The sequence below is a fragment of the Struthio camelus genome, chromosome 2, assembly GCF_040807025.1.
Source record: "Struthio camelus isolate bStrCam1 chromosome 2, bStrCam1.hap1, whole genome shotgun sequence".
Classification (NCBI taxonomy): domain Eukaryota; kingdom Metazoa; phylum Chordata; class Aves; order Struthioniformes; family Struthionidae; genus Struthio; species Struthio camelus.
In genome coordinates this window covers 116,354,726-116,374,004 of record NC_090943.1, presented here as the reverse complement: position 1 = coordinate 116,374,004, position 19,279 = coordinate 116,354,726, and the positions used below count along the sequence as shown (strand labels likewise).

General features: G+C 36.1%; 1 protein-coding gene across 5 annotated transcripts in view; it reads left to right on the top strand.

Moving 5' to 3' along the window:
• ANKRD12 (ankyrin repeat domain 12) overlaps positions 1 to 19,279 on the top strand; it is a 68,301-nt gene that overhangs the window by 30,430 nt on the left and 18,592 nt on the right. For 4 of the 5 annotated variants that reach the window (XM_068932202.1, XM_068932201.1, XM_009667135.2 and 1 more), the window contains exons 3-7: positions 187 to 334; positions 10,319 to 10,465; positions 12,661 to 12,855; positions 15,612 to 15,754; positions 17,336 to 17,483. In XM_068932202.1, coding sequence (XP_068788303.1) covers positions 187 to 334; positions 10,319 to 10,465; positions 12,661 to 12,855; positions 15,612 to 15,754; positions 17,336 to 17,483 — 781 coding nt within the window. The remainder of the gene's footprint in view (positions 1 to 186; positions 335 to 10,318; positions 10,466 to 12,660; positions 12,856 to 15,611; positions 15,755 to 17,335; positions 17,484 to 19,279) is intronic. The other variant, XM_068932204.1, reaches the window with a different exon arrangement.

Sequence of the window (19,279 nt, the reverse complement as noted above, 5' to 3'; positions counted from 1 at the left end):
AAAAAGCCATTGATTATTTTTAGTAAGGTTACCTTAAAAGTTTTTTTCAAAAAACTACTATATAATACATATATTCACTCATATGCACATATACTCTCTCACAGCAAATTCTTTTCAATCTGTATACATTATGAGACTATTCTGCTTTATGCAAAAATTACTTAGTATACTTTTTATTTATATTAGAGCAAGGACAAGATTGCATCCTACAACAAAACTCCAAAAGTGGATAGGAGTGATGTGGGCAAGGAGATGAAAGAAAAGTCTTCCATGAAACGTAAACTTCCTTTTACTATTAGTCCATCCAGAAATGAAGATCGCAATTCAGACACAGGTAGAACCTTTTTATTTCCTTAACTAATTATTTGTTGATTAAAAATACATCATAATTTTATTAATTGTATATTATGTTTTCTGCATTGATGCTTTTCCTACCAAAAAGGGATACTAAGTATAAAAGTTGCTTTGCTTCTGATTATTGTTGAATCTCAGCCTGATAGGTTTTTATCCTATCAGGCTTTACCAAGACCTAGCATGCCAGCATAGTATCTACGTTTTTCCAGTCATTCCCTAATCTCATTCTTTTGCTTCTTTTTTAGCTGTAAGTCTTTCCTTTCATTGTCCTTTAGAGGTCTGTTTGCTTAAAGTAGTAAACTGATGGAGAGGTGTAAGTGCGTTGCTTTGAGGCACAGTTCTGCCCTTTGTAGCCTTCTTGGGGAAGGGAGTGTGGGAACGGCGGGGAAGTGTTTTATCCTCCATGTAAAAGAGTTGCTGAAGTTATGGGACTAGCTATTGTTAAATTAGTCATGGAGAGGGAACTTTCTGTTCAGTTTAAACTCTTAGGTTCTCTCTGTTCAGGCTACCTTTTCTGCATAGGCTGATAATTTTCCCGAACTTAAGAACGTTCTATTAGAATTTATTTTTAAGACTTCAAAATGTCCTCCCTCCTGATTCGAAAAGAGCCATGTTAAGAAGGATTTTGGCTTTAATTTGCAGAGTACAGTTATCTTTGAGTTTACGTGATTAGATGTATCCTATAGTCCAGCAATGGTTCTGTTGCTAGCAAGACAGCGTCTGTGCCTTCTGGGAGGCCATTGGAAAGCATATTCCCCAAATTTCTCAGTACCATGAACTACTAGTTCAATACTGTAGTTTCTCATACAGCGCCCATTATAGACTCGACTGTTTTCATAACCTGGTAATTGTGTTAACATGTTTAAAATTAAATGCAAGATACAAATGTAAGTTTCAGTACGTGTTTTCTTTCTGTCCTGGATTGATCTTATGCAGAAGGTTTGCCTCCTGGATGTTACATACTTATTTTTGTTACAATAAAGAGAATATGGGGTTAAATCCAAATTTGAAATAGTCACATTACAAAAAAATACTTTAGGCTTTCGATCACAGTTTTTAAGTGGTATTTTATAGAATTTTTAGGGGCTTATACCACTTGATTCTGAAAAGACCATGTTCCTAGTATTAACTTTAAAGTATGCTCCCAGCATGTGCTTTGTTAAATATATTGCTTGGTATTAGACCATAATTATTTTTCCTATCGAAATAAATATATTTAGGAGTAATATTTAGCACTTATGCAATGTTTTCCATGTTGAAAATCTTCTGTCGTCTCTCCTCACCCCCATCAACATAAAATAATTCATTGTCACAGCATCTTGTAAGGTAATGTAAACTTTTTTTATGTTTCTCTTGCTCTAGTATTTCTTGTTGCAGTTGCCACAAACAAGATAGATTGTTCTAGGCACTCAGTCATATGCAAAAAGACAATATGCACACTACAAAATGTTTTTTATAAGGTGTGGCAGGGAGAAGACCCAAACAGTTTGAGTAGGGGTGAGAAATATTACATATAACAGCAGAAAGTACATAGCAGTACTTTTAACTATTGCGCAGTAAGTGTCATAGCTTGTCGTCCAGTTCATTGCAGTCATTCTGCAAATTTCTGGATACGTTACTGTTGAGGCAGGCAAGTAAGAGTCACCGCCCTGTTTCACAGAGGAGGAACTTGGATCCCGAACATAAGCATTCCAAAGGCCATAGAGGCCAAAACATTACTAAGGCTAGAATCCAGTTCTTGTGGTACTGATTCCGTACATAACCAGTTAGATTAGACCATTTATTCTGGTGCCAAGTTCAGCACTGGCATGGATTAGAGTTGACATTAGTGATCATGAAATGCAACGGTGGTTGTTTTCTTTCTTTTTTCTTTTTCTTTTTTTTTTTTTTTTTGAGATGAGAAAGTAAACGGAGACGGGAGGGGGAAAAAGAAAAAGAAGTGATGAAAAGCTATCAATTACATGTCTTTTCTATTATGACGGAGAAGGAAATGATACATGTGCCTTCAGGAAGAACATGTAGTAGTGGTAGTAGAGTTTTTTCTTTCTTTTTAAAGACTTGTCAGCTTTCTTCTGATACTTGCTATAAAAGTCTGTGGTACTGTTCTAGGGAACATGATCAAAGGATGCGTGTACAATTCATAGTTAGAAAGATTCTGAAAAATATATGGTATTACTGTTTATTGCCATTGTCCACTGCAGTTCCAGGATGTGTTTTATGCTTTCCCTATCGTTTTACGTATAACTAGACTTCCAATATGCTTTTATAAATTGAGAAAAGCTAAAATGTTCTCGTTTATTTGCCAAATAGATTCTCCTTAACAGATGCTAATAGCACCATTGAATTTGCTTTCCAAACGATTTTAAAAATTTAGGCTCTTCTAAAAAATGTTTCTGGGTAAGGAGAAACCAACAAATGCTATAAAAATGCAACTAGGATAAAATCTGAAATTTGCATAAAATAAAAGATTTATCTTCAAATGCGTGATAAAGATATCTGTATCTTCAAGATACGTGATACATTTAATTCTGATGACTGAAGCCCTGTGATAATTGGGTTTCATCATATTTAGCTGGGTCTATTGGTTATAAGTACCATATTCCCATTCTGGGAATGCATTATGTATAGACCATTACACCATTAGAGTTGTCTCAATGCTACCTCCAGAATTTGCATACATAAAAATATTTTCTACAAAAATAAAAAAGACAAGCACTTAGTTTATTTGATGAATACTAGCTTTTACCCTGCTTTTTTTCCTGTGAACTTGCAATATTGTCTCTTGTCAGATTTTTGTCAACAATTTCAGCTGGGTTTTTTTTTGTTTTTTTTTTTTTTTAATTCTTGCTCCTCTTTCTGGTGTTTTTCTGGTTCAGATATTGACCAGTGGCTGAAATTGACCAGAAACCGTAAGTGGTAAGGAACATCCACAGCCAAACCTAGTGTAAATTCATTTGAAATTTGTTTTTGAAATTTGATTATTCCTACAAAACTATGTAGTAAATTTTACACCTAACCAATTCTGGCCAGGCTGGAATCAATCTGTTTGAAGTGTTTTATAAGAATCTAGAAAACTTCTAGTCTTACTGTTTGTTTAAATTTGGTTTTATTTCATTGTTTTTACTTAAGAAACTGCTTTTGCTGCAGTAAATTAATTGCAATATTTTCAGATTTAGCCTTTAGGCTACCTCATTAATAACTTCATACTGGTTAGGATGCAGTCCGGTTGCCTAAATGTTGTCATGTAATGCCATTTAAGATGCCTGAAATAGCTGACAAATCTGCACAGGGCTGATGGATATGGCATGAGCCATGGAAGACCTGTGGCCTTCTGAAGAGGCCAATGGGATAACTAGAGCATGGGAAATAGCACTATATGTCTATCTTTAAACAACAGCATCAGTTTTTAATTTCTTTTATTGTACAGGGGTGTATCTGCTATAGTGCCACTACTTGTTGGGGGCAGATCTACACTGAATACACTGTCTTTATTTAGAGGGGTATCCTTAGCTCAGGTCTCTGTTACCACATCCCCATTCTTTTATCAAGGCAACTACAAAAAGCTCATGTAATATAGTTACATATTCCGCAATCAAATTTCATTGCGGTCTAGCTTTACTCCTTATTGAAGTTAATCCTATGAAAGATTCTGCTTGCAGGCTTTGGTTTTAGGCTGGTAAATTGACGGGGGAGGGACAGGCATTTTTTTATACTTTTATTTTTATATGCTCTCTGATTTCAAGTCTCTACACCATTATATTGAAAGGCCATCACTTATTTTGCATACTTAAATAATAGTATTTAAGTTTCATGAATTTTTTTATTTTAGTTATTTTTAAATAAACTCTTCATGTGGTTTTCCCAGTAAGAACAAGAAGCAAGTGCTGGTTTTGTGAAAGACAGGTTTCTTTGATTGTTCCACCTTCTTTATCTGAAGAAAGGCAAGTGAATTTGTCTAGATAGTTAAGCATAACTGAAGATGGAAATGATCTTTTCATTCTGAAGATAAGCGTAGGCATTTTATGTTTTGTGATCTTATTGCATAGCTGACTTAACAAAAAAAAAAAATCAAGAATTATAATTCAGTCTTTGAACAACATTGAGTATGTTTAGTTTTGTTGATCTTTGCTTCAGGTGATGTTCTCCAGACCGTTTATAACAATATCTTGGTTTTGTTTTCTGGTCTCTCCGATTTCAGTTTAAAATTGCCCCAAAATGGCACAGTTCTGTTTCTTTTGACATTTAACTGTCATCAAGAAAAGCCAAATAAATCCTCTTTGTGCTTCATGTATACATCGCAGTAACATAATGTATATACTTGTGCTTCCTGTAGTTACACGTTCACACGTTTAAATATATGTCCCTCAGTCCTCTCTTGAGGTTAGTGGAGCTCCTAAAGAGTCTGTTTAAAAAATTATAACTGCTTGCTGGATTTGGACTTAATGTATTGTTCAACCATTATAGAAATTTCTTTAACTCCGGTTTGGGCTAGAGGCAGAGAAGTGGAGGTGGTTTTGTGTGTGTGTGTTGGTTTTGTTAAATAAGTATCTGTCAAAAACTTGATTACTGAGGCATCAAAAAAAAATTTCTATTTCTCTGCGGTGTTTCCTTCATCACATTTTCATAATTCTCCTCCTCTATTTGAATATCAGAAGCAGTCAATCATGATACGTTTCTCTTTAAAATAGCTTAAGTCAGATTATCAAGATCACACAGATCTCCTCATCGCTTTAATAGGAACTGTAATTGTCTTAATGTCATCATCTGTAGATCTAATCATCTTGACCTGTTTTTTACTGTTTATTACTATGAGGATATTAGTCTTTAGTTGTGTATCACTCGATGTTATAAATTCCTTAGAATTATTTTCTTCTAGCCAGCTTATCTTTAAGCTTTACACGGACCCGTTTCTTATTCCAATAATTCTTTATAACACTCATTATCATGGGAGTTTTATATGAAACTAGAACCCCTAAAGTTTGAATTTGCTATTTTTGCTTCATTCCCTTTGTCCGCTAAGATAGGTTATTTGACCAAAGGGAATATTGTGTGTGTTTGGCATGATTTCTTTTGAGAAATCCAAGTTATATTGTTTACTAGCTTATTTTCCTAAAATGTCTAGAAATTATTTGCCTAAAGAATTTGTAATTTGTCCAGATCAGGGGAAAAAAACCCAAACAGTTATTGGTTGCCTTGGGAAATAATCTGCCATGCCTAAGTTCTTCTAAAATAATTGCCAATGATGCTGCTGTTTTTCCTGCCAGTACATTAAAGCGCTGTGAACAGATTTGATGAAGCCCCTCTACAAGTAAGCACTCGTGCATCAGAAGCACTGTTTCACATACCTTGACTATTTATAATCCTTTTTTAAAGTGTTAGATGGAAAGCATACATTGCAAAAGGAAAAAGTTACAAGGAATGTTATCCAGCCAGATTTGGCTGCATATTTTGAGCGTTGTTTTATAGAGCTGATTGAAAAGATCTGGGGTTTTTAGAAACATAACATTAGGGAATTTCTTGTTTGTTGTAACTGCTGAAGAGCACCCAAAAGTGGCAAGAAAGTGAACATAAAAGTAGTAAGATACTTGTGTTGTCAGTACACTTTTGAAAACAGGACATGTTGAAAATGAAAAATAATGGGCTTTTAAAGATTGACATTAACAATTTTTAAAGTGAATTTTTATATGAACTTAGCTTTTTTTAAATTATATTATTCCTTAATTAGGGAAGTTATTGTTCAAACTATATAAACATCAAGTACACAATTGTGACCACAAAATAAAGAGTAGCTAAATAGTCAAGTTTGCAGAACATTCCACACATGGTTTCCTCCTGCTAAATGAAGTGTATTGTACAGCGTACTGTGCAATGATACTCTTGGAGCAGTGAAAGCTAATCTTGCAGTTCCCCAGTTAGCATAATGGGGGTTCTTGACCATTTATAATAACTTTTCTGTGGATTTATGTAGTTGGGGGGGAGGTGTTTTGTTTTAATGAGCAATTATATAGTTTTTTTTTTAGCTTAAAAAAAAGTAATCTTTGACTAAGTATCCAGAAATCTTTTTTTTTTTTTTCATTGTGTAGTTCTTTTACATGCCCTACTTCCTTCATTTTGCTTTCTTCCACTCCTTTTTCTCCTGTGTGTTCTTACCTGGTAGACTCAGATGCAGGGCATACACTTGACAGCTGTGGGGAGAATTTAATACTTTCTTATAGGACATATTCAGGTAAATGGATTATCAGGTGTGCCTACAGGACATATTCAGGTAAATGGATTATCAGGTGTGCCTACTGGAGTCCTGCGACCATTTTTTTTTTCTTTTTTAGTTCTATTGTTGAATGTGTTTAATGTATTCAGCTGTTTAGATTTTCTGAAAGCACGTACAAATTTTAACATACAGTTAAACCAAGATAGTGGGCTTTTTTAATAATAAAGGTAGAATTACATTATAATTTGGTGAGTGCAATTACATTTTCACTTGGTAGTTTTAATTGGTAAGATCTAGAAATGCTTTGCACACACTACTTAGAAGAATAATTTGACACACCACTGAAATATATTTGAATATGCAGGTAGGACCTTGCCGTTGTCTGACAACACTGAACATAAGACATGAGTAAATTGCGCTCATATGCTGAGTAGGCTTTTCTAACAAAGTGATAAAAATGTAGATAAAAATAACTGGAGAAGTACAGTGTGTAGTGAAAAAGTAAAAGCTAGATCACAAAGTTTTTTTTTTTTTTTTCCTTCAGTATTTTCCCAATCGGAGTATAGCTAAAATATTGTGAGGAATAATTCGGAATGAAAATGAATTTTTTCTTTTTTTCTTTTTTTTTTTTTTTAAGAGAGAACAGCCCTGGGCAGTAAATAGCAGGAGGAAGAAGCAGTAAACTGAAATGTGTTATTTTGGTGAGAGTACTAAATTTGTCAGCCAAAGATGTGCAGTAAATTATCCTTAGAGAGAACTGCATATTCAGAGTGAAAGTTGAAAGTACAGTTTCACTGTAGGTTTTCTTTGGATTTTTCTGTTGCAGACTCTCTTCCAATAGGGCACTAGTGCTGATTTGGACATTAAATGCATTTTTAGATGCTCAGAAGTGTGAGATGCATGCAATTGAGAAAAATCTCAACAATTACATATGTAAAAGGGATCGTCTTGTTTCCTTTTTAAACAAGATGGATAAATTTGTAGTTTTTACTATGTACCTAGGTCTGTAGTTTTCCATTCTTAAAGTAGTCTTGCATATAATTGTTTAGCGTTTAAAAGCACGTATTTGTTATTTGGTCACTATGGAATTTAAGGTACACTCTGCTTTCCTATGCCTCAAGAGCATTGCATTACTAGAGCCTATGCATGTAATCAAGCCTAGAAGATGAGATGGAGAGAGAGAGAGAGGGCTAGGCAGGCAGAAAACAAGCTAAGAGAGGAAATGAATGAAACAAGGAGAGGGACAGAGAGGGACTGAGGCAGAAATGGAGAAAATCAGAAGACGGAAAAGGGGCAGTTCAGGGCTGAACAGAATGTGGAATGGTACGCAGTTAGGAACTGCAGTGGGACTTGAGCTTGTAGTTTGTAATTTTTATTACTTTTTGGCTCTCTGCAGAAAGTGAGTGAAATTTGCCTCAGTGGAGAGTTCTGCTTTAAGATTTTCTACTTTTGCAGATGACAAACTTTAAACTTTTAAAAATGTATTCCCTCATAGAAAAATTGGGTCTTCTAGCTCAATGGTCACTTCCTGCCAGTTCTAAATGACTTGAATCACGTGTTTGAGGTTCGGTTTCAGGAAGAGGAAATCAGGAGACCAATATAATGATAAGGACAGTAATAAAAATAAGCCTTAAAAAATCTTCAGTGTACCTTAATTGCATTTCCATACTTTTTGTGCATGTGGCCCAAAATATTAGACTAGTTAAAACTGGATAAACAGTGTCTCATCAGATGGTAATCAGTTACAGTAAGAATAGGATGCGGGAAGGTGTTACATGAAGAGCTAAACAGTGGCTGTCAGGTTCATTTAAGTAATATTAATAATCCCCAACCAATTCTTGGCATTTTAATATGACCAAGTCTGGTTAAACTGTCTAACCTCGTCTTTTTTCTTCCTTTTGCTTTTCTTTCATTTATTGTACATTCCCAGTTATAATTTTTATATCTCAGTTTTGTGTCCTGTTCTCTGCTTATTTTATGGGTTAGCACACCAGCCAGCTGCAGAGAAGATAGCAGGCGGTAGACATCCTTCCTCCTTACAGAATTCCGTCTGTTCCTTTGCTGTTACTTTGCTGTCAGTAGTGCAGTCTGGAGGGTAGATGGGGGTTGTCTGTGACGGTAGGGAACTGAATACTGTCTAACTGCCTAATGGCCCGTCAAGAACGTGGAAGGTAGGAAATCTGCCGGAATGAGAGAGTGCAGTAAAGTGAACGATATCACCAGAAAAGCTAGCACTTGCTGGCGTTGTTAAATAGCTGTTGTCCGCTATGTGCGTTACGTAAACCGGGCCTTTTGGGAAGGAAAACCAAGGGAATTATTTGCTCAAAGATTTTTGAGATGTCGTTTCTGTTGATTGATGCCATTAGAATACAGCTTGTTCCTTCTTGATTGTTTTGGTTACAAATTTAACTGCTTGCCAATTTTAAGTCTAAATCATCAAACATGTTACTAAGGTTCCTTGAGCCATCTCTGATATCCAATGTGTTAACATTCAAGCAGTAATCTTAGGGCTCTGGGGGGGGAAAAAGGTAGACATCATAGACATAACATACAAGTAATATGAACTGTTTAGAAAATATAGAATATTAAAACTGACAAGAACTTTCTAAGACAGAAAAAAGCGTGATGATTACATGATTACTGGATAATTACACAAAGTGAATGGTCTTCACTGTATGTAAATGCAAACTAATACACCTCTGGAAAATATGGTTAAAAATTATTTACCAAGGAGGGAGAGCCATGCAAAATAGTTGTACTGAAAGATATTTAATGTATGAAAGTTTGTATTTGTTTGGTAAGATCATTAAATACTATTACAGTTAAAGGCAATTTAGTCAAAGCTACCTCATCACAAATCAGTTGTTTTCTATCATACTTTAAGGTTAATGTTTTGTGTTTTGGTTTAGGAGGCATCTATAGAAAAATGGAGGAGGAGCATTTGAAAAGCATGGGACAACAAAGACCACAGTTTCCAAATTATACAAATAAAATTCTAGTTTCAAAATTTGTTACTCGGCGTATAAAACAGTTGTCCCATTTGAGAACACATTTAACTTATCTTGAGTTCTAGGAGAGCGTGTAGGTTTTGAAGAGCTTTGAAAAAGACCTGTTTATTCAGATGTGTGGTCTTAGCTTCTGGATTAAAATTTGGACATGAAATACTTTAAAACTTGAATTCAACTATTGATAAAAGGAAATAATTTATTTATATAAAATATATAAAATGGCTGTATGTTTTTGATGGTTATGAATTTTAGAGAAGAAATTGCTTTAAGGTGAAGTAACGGGATGAGTTTGAGAGAAGCAGTCTTTTATGCCGTTGCCTAACATCAGTCTTAAGGTTAAAATTTGTAGAAAGAACTTCTTAAGTCTTGAGTGGAGTGGAACACAGTCTCAGGTCTATGTTTGAGACTGGAAGTGGACGAGCTGATCTTGCAGAATTTTTTAGGTATCCAACTTGAAAATTATGGCGAATGTTCTATCTTACTGCTGCAATAACAGGCTTTTCATCTTTGAGAGTTCTTAAGTAATCCTTTTTAATGCTTTAAATACTTTACTCAGTAGCTTATTACCTTGATATGGTTAGAACAGGTAATGAAAATTACTGCAAATGTAACAAATCAGAGATGCAATTTTTATTTTATCCCCTCCCTCCAATCACCACTTTGCGTACTTCAAATATGAAGGGTTTATTTCTAGAAAAATATTTTAATAAAACAGCAGTTTGAGAGTATTATACATTAACATTTCCAGAGAAAGAAGGTCCGGAGAAAAAGAAAATGAAGAAGGATGCTGGGAATAAGAAGTCAACACCAGTTAGCATTCTTTTTGGTTATCCTCTGTCAGAGCGCAAGCAGATGGCACTTCTTATGCAGATGACAGCAAGAGACAACAGCCCAGGTGATGCTCTCACAAAGTTAACAGTTGTCTTTCTCCTGCCTGTTTAATTCCTTCCCCATAAGAATGGTCTGAAACCTACAGTTTTTCAACAGTCCTTAATTTTTATTGATAGACTTGTGAATTATGAGATACCATTCTCTCTGTGCAAATAATCCTAGCAAAACTCTATTTTGCATTGAAGAGTGCTTTGATGGACTATATTCCATCTGTAGTCTATAAATATTCTATATTATGTGCAAAAATTTGTTATGTTAGCTGTAAAACTTGAAAATCTATTTTCTTTGATTATTTTACCTCTCAAACACTTTTGTGTGTGTGTGTATATATATGTATATATATATATAAAATTTTTAACACTGTTTCGTATATTTTTTTTAACTGAAATACCATCTGTTTTCATGGAGTTTAACTCCATGTCCCATTGTCTCCATTTGGAGCAGGATTTTCTATATTTAGAAGGAAACTAGATCAGCTTGTTGGTATTTAATGGTGGAGGGGTTGTTCTTGCACTTTTTTTAGTAATAAAACTGGACCGAGGATGGTTTATATGTTCCAAAGTTGTAATGGTTTTATAAAATCTGCATTTAAAAGTAAATAGTTGTGTTCCCTTAGGAAATTGGTGTCAGTTAGTTAATCTTTGGCTATTCTTCTGTATTTAAAACTAGATTTATATCGAGAAAGGCAAGTCCATTCATGAGCAGCAGGAGGTATCTTTAAAAAATTCCTTAGGTTTTGGAATACTCTATGGAAAAAGAGTATGTTCTGTGGAAAAAGGATATCCTTAAGTCTCTTAGACTGGGGAAGTCTAACCCATATATGAAAATCTTAGGGGCCCCTGGCCCACATACATGCTCTCAGTTTGTGAGGTTAAGCCCTAGGAATCACGAAGATGAAAACTGTGGGACTGGTATGGTCTAGCTCCTTATGAGGTGTTACAAAAGTTGCAGAAGAATTTCGGGCTTCTAGGCGCTCTCCTTTCTGTCAAACCACTAGGAATCTGGAGTATTGCGTACTTTTCTTTAGACTGTAATTGAAGTTGAACTGGACCGCTTTGGTTAGGCATTACACTGTTAACTAGCAGACATTCTTCAATACAATAACATTTGGAGGGAAATATTTTAGATATAACCCTGGGATTTCAGTATGTATTTATATTCATAAATCAGTCTTTTTGTCAGAACCATATAGTAATCAAATACATTAATAATAGTAATCAAATACATAATCAAATACATTAATAACTTTCTTCTAATTACAGATGATTGTTTTAACTCACTCTGTAACCAAAGACTACAAGACAATACAATACAGACTGTCATAATACAGTTTTTCCCTTTTGTGTTAATCTAGCTTTGTGGCTTTTTCTCTTATTTCTGGGAAAATGCGTTTTATGGAGCTACTGATAATGAGAATAGAGTTGGGACCAGATTTTTCAAAGGCATTTTTAATGCGCCTGTAATTAGGTGCTCAGGTATGCATAACTTAGCAGCTGCCAACTTAGAAGTTAGCAGGTTTTTGTAAGTGGGTGGCTGATCTGCTCAGGTGCTGTTGAAAAGACAACTGGATATGTCCGCATCTTTAGATGCGTTACATACTGCAAATCTCTCTCTTAGCTAATGGCAAAACAACTCCATACAGGCGGATCAAGATACAGTTTTTGGTATGACTTGCTGTGCAGTTCAAAAAGTTCCTATTCTGGCTGCTGCTTCTTCCCTCCGGGTTACTTTTTAACCTGGATCACTTTATTGGTGGTACTTACAGTCCAGGCCCCAAAAAACAGTTGTGTTGGCACGACTAAGGAAGCATAGAGAGTAGTATACACGGCCAATAATGAAGCCTTAAACTGGCATCCCACAAGAAACGTAGCTGGAACTATGCGGGGGGAGGAGGGAAACGACACTAATCTGCGTGGTGTTGCCTTGTGTTATTTCAAAAGAGTCTCTACTAGAGAGTGTGAACCTTGTACTTTGGATAGGATTTATCTGTCCTTGAAATCTGTTTGAAAAATAGTGAAACTTTGTAAACGCCCTTTCTTACACTGCAAATACATGTTGAGTTCATACACGTGAAGTCAGTTACGTTCTTCAAACATAGTTGTTTGCCGTTTTCTGTCATCTTTGAATAAGGGTTAAAACAAGATAAAGTAAAAATAGCGTTAAATAACTTACAGTGCCTGTTTTAAAACTTATTTGTAGATTCCACCTTAACTTTGCAAACGACACCAGCACAGAAGAAAACTTCAAGCTCCTCTTCAAGACAAAAAGACAAAGTTAACAAGAGAAATGAACGAGGGGAGACTCCTCTACATATGGCAGCCATTCGAGGGGATGTTAAACAGGTTAAGGAGCTAATCAGTTTAGGTGCAAATGTGAATGTAAAAGATTTTGCAGGTAAGTTGATACACATTCTCTTAATTGTTCAAATTCAAAATCAATATTGAACTTCTTAGCAGAAGCTTAACTTCAGTTTATTTTGTATGCAAATGAAAAAATGTAACTTTTATTTTTCTTTTTTTTTTCCCCCTTACATGCAAAGACAACTCAAAAAAAACCCCATCAAACACATGTTCTATAAACAGTATAATGAACTACTAAGTTTCTGTCTCTCAATGTTAGCTATTAAACACACTGGTTTGTTTGCCTTCACAGTAGAAATGAATCATGGGAAGAGGGGGAAATAACTATACAAAAGAGAAAAGTTGTACGTTTTGTTGAGGGAGACTGCTTTCTATAGAACTCATAATGCTGAAGAAAGCATAACAAAACTCGTGGGAAGCTGCTGGCATCCCAAAGGAATAAGGAAAATGTTGAGAATATCAGTTAGCATAACTAACTGACAGTACCAGCAGCCTAACCACTTCCGAGTGTGTGGGCTTTTTGTGTGTGTTTGTTTTGTGGTTTTTTTTTTTTAAGCATTGCATAATTGAAGGAAGAATATATTTAAAGCCTGGATGAGACTTTTGAGTGTGTGAGATACTGTTGAGAGAACTGTGTAGATTTAGATTTAAGCCTCTTGAAGATGTTCTGGTTACTGGTCTGAATGACCCATAGGTTATGGGTGGGAATTGTTATAAGGAGAATTATGTTCTCAACAGGAATTGTGAGATGAGTTAGAAACCAGCAAAGGAAAATAACTGTATGATATGATTAGTTGTCAGCTCAGGCCTGACATCAAGAGAGGGTATCAATAAGATGGGCTAAACCATGATTTAGGTAAGAAGCAGGTGAGTGTTTCCTTGGAAGAGAGAGGGTTAACTGAATTTGTATTTGAAGATGGGGCTGCCCAGGAGTGATTTGTAGAGGAAGATGAGAAAGGAAGAAGAGGTGAAATACAGTGGGCTCTTCAGAGAAGTTCAGAGGAGAGATGAAAAGACCTTTTTGAAAGAGCAGTTTTAGAGAATGAGGAGGTGGTTCAGGAGTAAGACCGATACAAATCCTGTGGTGAATAGAAACACTTCCAGAAGAGATGTTTAATTCATATTAAAAGTAGGGTGAAGGATGAGGAGGATGGTTGAGAGTCGATTTTGAGAATTGATGAGGAGCAAGTCAAGAGACTTCATTAAGAATTCTGGAGGAGGTGTTTGGGATCAAATTAAATGCTTTTCCATGTGTAATCCAACGTGAGAAACAGAGTTGGCTGAGCTTCAAAATCCTGTGCAAAGGAGGAAGTGAAGAAGAGGGGAGGATTTGTGGAGTGAGTCATGGGTGGAGCCAAGTAAGGATTTAGGATTCAGGGAAGTTAGAGAATTAAGAGCTTTTTTAGCTAAGAATTTGGCAGAACTGAAGAAGGAGAAAATGAATTAGTAATGGAGGAAATAACCCTGCTCATGGGATATCTGCCAGCAAGATACTGCTGTGCGAGAACAGGAGCAAAGGAAACATGTTGAGAGCAAGCCAGAACTGGAGTTGGCAGGCTGGACGTTGTGACAGTTTAGAAAGATGAAGCAATAAAACCTGGAGAAGAATGAATTATGGAGAGAATTAATGAAGCATGTCACTGGTGGAAGGAAGAAGATGGGGATCAAAGTGCTGAGAGCAGAAGTGTGTCATCACGGGGGGAGGGGGTGCAAATGTCAAGAAAAGAGAAAGAAGAACAAGGTAGCCAGGAAGTGCTGAAAGTGAGTGACCAGCTGGTGACTGGAGAGGAAATTTAGTATAGAAGGCTCAGGAAGAAGTATTTTGGCTGCAGAGTAAGTTAGAAGCCCCTTCCCCCCCCCCCCTTTTTTTTTTTAAAGTGAGTAGAAGGTCAGAAGTTGAGTGAGAGATAAAAGAGGAATTACTTTACTGAGGGATTTGATAACTCATGGGTTCCTAAGCTGAGGTGCAAGCCCTCTACTGATCAGACACAGAATCCAAGTGAATCAACTTTTCCAGGCTTGCACTGGCTATGTTTAAAACAAAAGTTGAATGCATTCCCAGAACTGCTTTGAAACAGCAACAGCAGGCTGGAAGTTGAGGGTATCTATGAAGTAGAAAGCATCAAGTGGTGAGAGGAGTTTATTGTGGTATACAATATGGTGGGGGGGGGGTTGGCCTCTTTCTCTGAGGCTCTACTATGAAAAAGTGAGGGGCTCTGGACTTCAGATTATCAACGTAGAAATCAAAATTCCTAAAAATGACTAATATTCCAGAAATCAGTTTTCTGGTGATATTTGTTAGTAGCCTGTTAGCTAGATTAATTGTGGCTGAATGTCATCAACGATTCCTGATACATGTTCAGTGACTCTAGTTATAATAATTTGTCATATTTATCCTATCTAGAAACAGTTTGGAAATATGAACAGCAGCATTTTTTCCAATAGTATTATGTACCCAATAGTGTGTTTAAAGAATTTCTGACATGTTTAGCTTGGGGATTTTTGGCCAGGTTTTCTCTTAACTATTTGATAGTGACTTCCGTGTTCAGTTTAATCACAGTGAAATTTGGAATTTGGCATGAGGCTTAAAGTTGATAAAGCATGTGGTGATCATCCGATGGATGCTATTACCTTCCTGTGAATTATTGTATGTGAATGTATTTTGAAATGTTTCAAGGCAATAGAAATTTAGAGAACAGCAAAAAAAAAAAAAAAAAAAAAAACCAACCCCCCCCCCCCACCCTTCAATCTTTGACCTTTCAGACTTGTACTTATCACTACTTATTGTAGGTTGGACACCTTTGCATGAAGCTTGTAATGTTGGTTACTATGATGTGGCTAAAGTCCTGATAGCAGCAGGAGCAGATGTGAACACACAGGGCTTGGATGATGATACACCGCTTCATGATTCTGCTAGCAGTGGGCATAGAAACGTGAGTGTGCTGTGGGAGTGGTGCGGGATAAATAAGTTCTTTGAAATTCTCAGTTATTTGAACAAATTCTAACTGTCCTAATCACTCTCAAATGGTTTCATAACGCTATTTCTTTTGTTTTGGGGGCATCTTAAAGTTGTTTTTGGTTTTCCGTTTCGTCTTGCTTTTCACCCTACTTCCATTGCCAGATGTTTTGTATTAGTGTCTGCGTTATTAAATAGTTGAAAGTTTTTTACATATTTTTATAGAAATATTTTTATTTTTCAAAAGACTTCTACTGCGTAGACTTCTCAACAGAAAAGTTCTTCCAAACTGTGTGTGTATGTGTGTATATACGCATATATATGTATGTACAAATACACACACAGGTAAAATATACTCTAAATTTAATTTTCATGTATTTGTTTATGGACTTAGACATTAGGTAAGTATATTCTTACTTTTTTTTTCCCCAAAAATTACAATTAATGACTTGGAGAAGATAAATGAATTGCTGTCAGTATTTTACATGAATTTATGAATCTGTTGTTGTTTTCTGCAAACCAAATACAAAAATGACTCCACCGTCCCTTTCTGTCTCTTTTATATAATTACTATGTGTATGATGTGCTTTGTAAAATGAAAAGTAGGAGCTATTCTTAAATGAAGGTTACCTTCCAAACGAGACATTCAGGTTGATGGGATCTTCTGTAAAGGCTAGAAAAGAGAATTACAATAATCTGACTGTGATATTTTTATTATGGACTGTTCATGAACTGTTTCTTATGGGTATCTCAACAAAAATGGGTCTTTATGTGGACCTCGAATAAAGTAATAGTAGAGATTTGGAAAATGGGTATCTTGCTTGTCCAGTCTCAATATAAATAATGTCACCAAGATGGTCACACTATATGTTAGGGCAAAAAAATGAAGTTTCCTGTAACCGTATCATTGCCTGCTGACTTCCTGCATTCTCAGGGCAAGGAAAAAAATTAACTCATACTGGCTATTGAGCTGAAAATGCGATGGCCTTGGTCTCGTCGTAACTTTTAAGTTTTGCTCTTGATGTTAGAGAAATGGATGATTTTATTGTGATCTTACTCAGCTGGGAATGGGGGTGGTTTGATCCTCCCTGAGGCATTTGGATCTCTAACTGGGCTTTGAAATGCTGTAAAAAATCAATAGTACTGCTACTTGGAAAACTTCTTCCTGATCCTTAGAGCTAAGTGCTATAAAATTTGGAGCAAGGTGGTGAATTGAATGCACAGGAGTAGAGAGATTTGAGGAGGAATCAGATGAATTGTGTGAGGAAATGCAAGAACAGCAAGAACAAAAAAGTCGATGTTGCTTTTCTCTATGATGATAGAATGTCTGTGTGATTGTGGACGCCTTTCTTTAATCTTTCCTGTTACCTCTTTTAACAAATAGATTATGTATACTCGGACTTTACATTCCAGTTGAAGTGTTGAGACTGCAGTCTCAACTTCATAGATTTGGGATTGCATATCACATTACCCATGTTTCATGTGCAACTAAAGATTTTTATGTTGGTAAAGTAACATGTTATGGAAAAACTAAAAGTTTGTTTATTTAATGCTGCAGATTGTGAAGTTGCTGCTTCGACATGGGGGAAATCCATTTCAAGCCAACAAGCATGGGGAGAGACCTGTTGATGTAGCTGAAACTGAAGAGTTGGAAATGCTACTGAAAAGGGAGGTGCCTATTTCTGATGATGAGGACAGTTGCTCAGGTAAAAGTAGCCCTTTTATTGCATAATTCCACAAGCATATCACTTTAGATGAAGTTAGGTGTTGTTAATCTTCTGCATAACAGTAGCTAGTAAGAGTTGCTGCAGGTAGCAACTGGTTATTGCTAAGGTTGTTTTCTACTTTTCCTTTTAGCTTTCCAGCTGCTCAGTTGAATTGCTCTCTGAAATTTCTATGCTGACTTTTTTTTCCCCCTCTTGCCCTCTCTTTATTAACCCCTTTTTCCCTCCCCAAAGCAACCCTACCTCCGAATGGTGTTTTTTTTTAATCAGAGAAAAGTATGGAGAAAAATATCATATTTATTAAGTTGTAAAGTGTTTGGTGAGAGGTCTCTTCAGGAAAATTAGCCCCGAAGTCACTTATTTCATATCCTCAGTAGATGAATCGGGAGCTGGTGTTGTACATGGATAAAAGTTAGTTATACTTACAAAGTAAGTTAAAGTTCCTCCCTGTGGGGGAATCACCGACTTCTAAAGGTGAGGAGTAACTGTCTTGTTTATGGGGAGGCAATAATCCTTGTCCCCTGCTGTATTCCTGCAGATTCAGGAGCAGGTATCACCTCTCGGGGCGCAGAAGTTACTGTTGCTTAGAGGCAAAAGATTCTTGACCATGAGTAACTTGCTGGAGTAGCAGGCCAGGAACTTTTCATTCCTCTTTCATGGTATCTCCAGGAACTCGGATTCTTTTGAGTAAAACTATATGAATGAGAGCATCATATCACGTGATGGGTCAAGTCCTTTTTTTCCTCCCCCCCCCCCCTTCTTTTTCAATTTGTCAGAAGAAAAATGGGGAATGTTTTCTGTTCAAGCTTTCCCTATATTTCAAGCAAAAAAATAGGACATATTGCCCTGCGCGTAGGGTAAATACATGTTCTGCCACAGCATTAAACTTTTTGCATAGAAAAAGGGGCATGAAATATAGTGCATAGTCATATTTTTTTCAAGGGATAGACCTGGCACTGCACCACAGAGTCTACTTAAGTTTGACCAAATTATTAATCACAAAAGAATGTGTTTTGCTTACACGTGATAGGAGCTTCTTACTATTTAGCAATTGATTATTCATCAATTGTCTGGCTGTGCAGAGTATTCTGCAGTTTCTCTGAGCTGGCTTCTAAGTGCTGCAGAATGTTAATTAATGTAAAATTAGGATGAAACTGTTTCCTTGGCTTTTTTAGACTGTTACTTCCAGCTCTTCTGTTACTTACTTACTCAGTATCTAAAATCTCCAGTCCATGGTACTGAATGTTAGAATACTCTGTTTCCTTTTAAGAGACCTGATAAATTGAGCTGGAGAGGCTTGACTTGAAACCTTATTAGGAGGGAACAATACATCCAGAAATACTTCTTAAAGACTTTCATGTTCTACATTTTCATATGATCAGATGGGGATAACATTCCGCATGTTGTGTAAAATTTAATTTTAGGAACAGTTGAGAGGTTTACATCTATGAGTTGTATTCTGGACTTGTAAGTCCACGATACCCAGTGCAGCATACCTGCTTCACACCATGCAGTCACATAGCAGAGAACATTCGCACAGAATTATAGCATGGTCTACTTTGAGGGTCTGAGGCAGATAGGTTAAATTTTCACAAGGAAATTCCTTTACACCCGTAGGTCTTTGTCTTTTTAGGAGGAAAAGCTCATCTACTGTTGCAACAAGAGAAGAGTATTTTGACTAAGTAGTTGATACGCAGAAAAATAGCTCAGGTGTTAGAGGTCATAAGAGTTGGTGAATTCCTAGGGGAATGAGTGGTCGCAGGATGATGTCCTTGAGA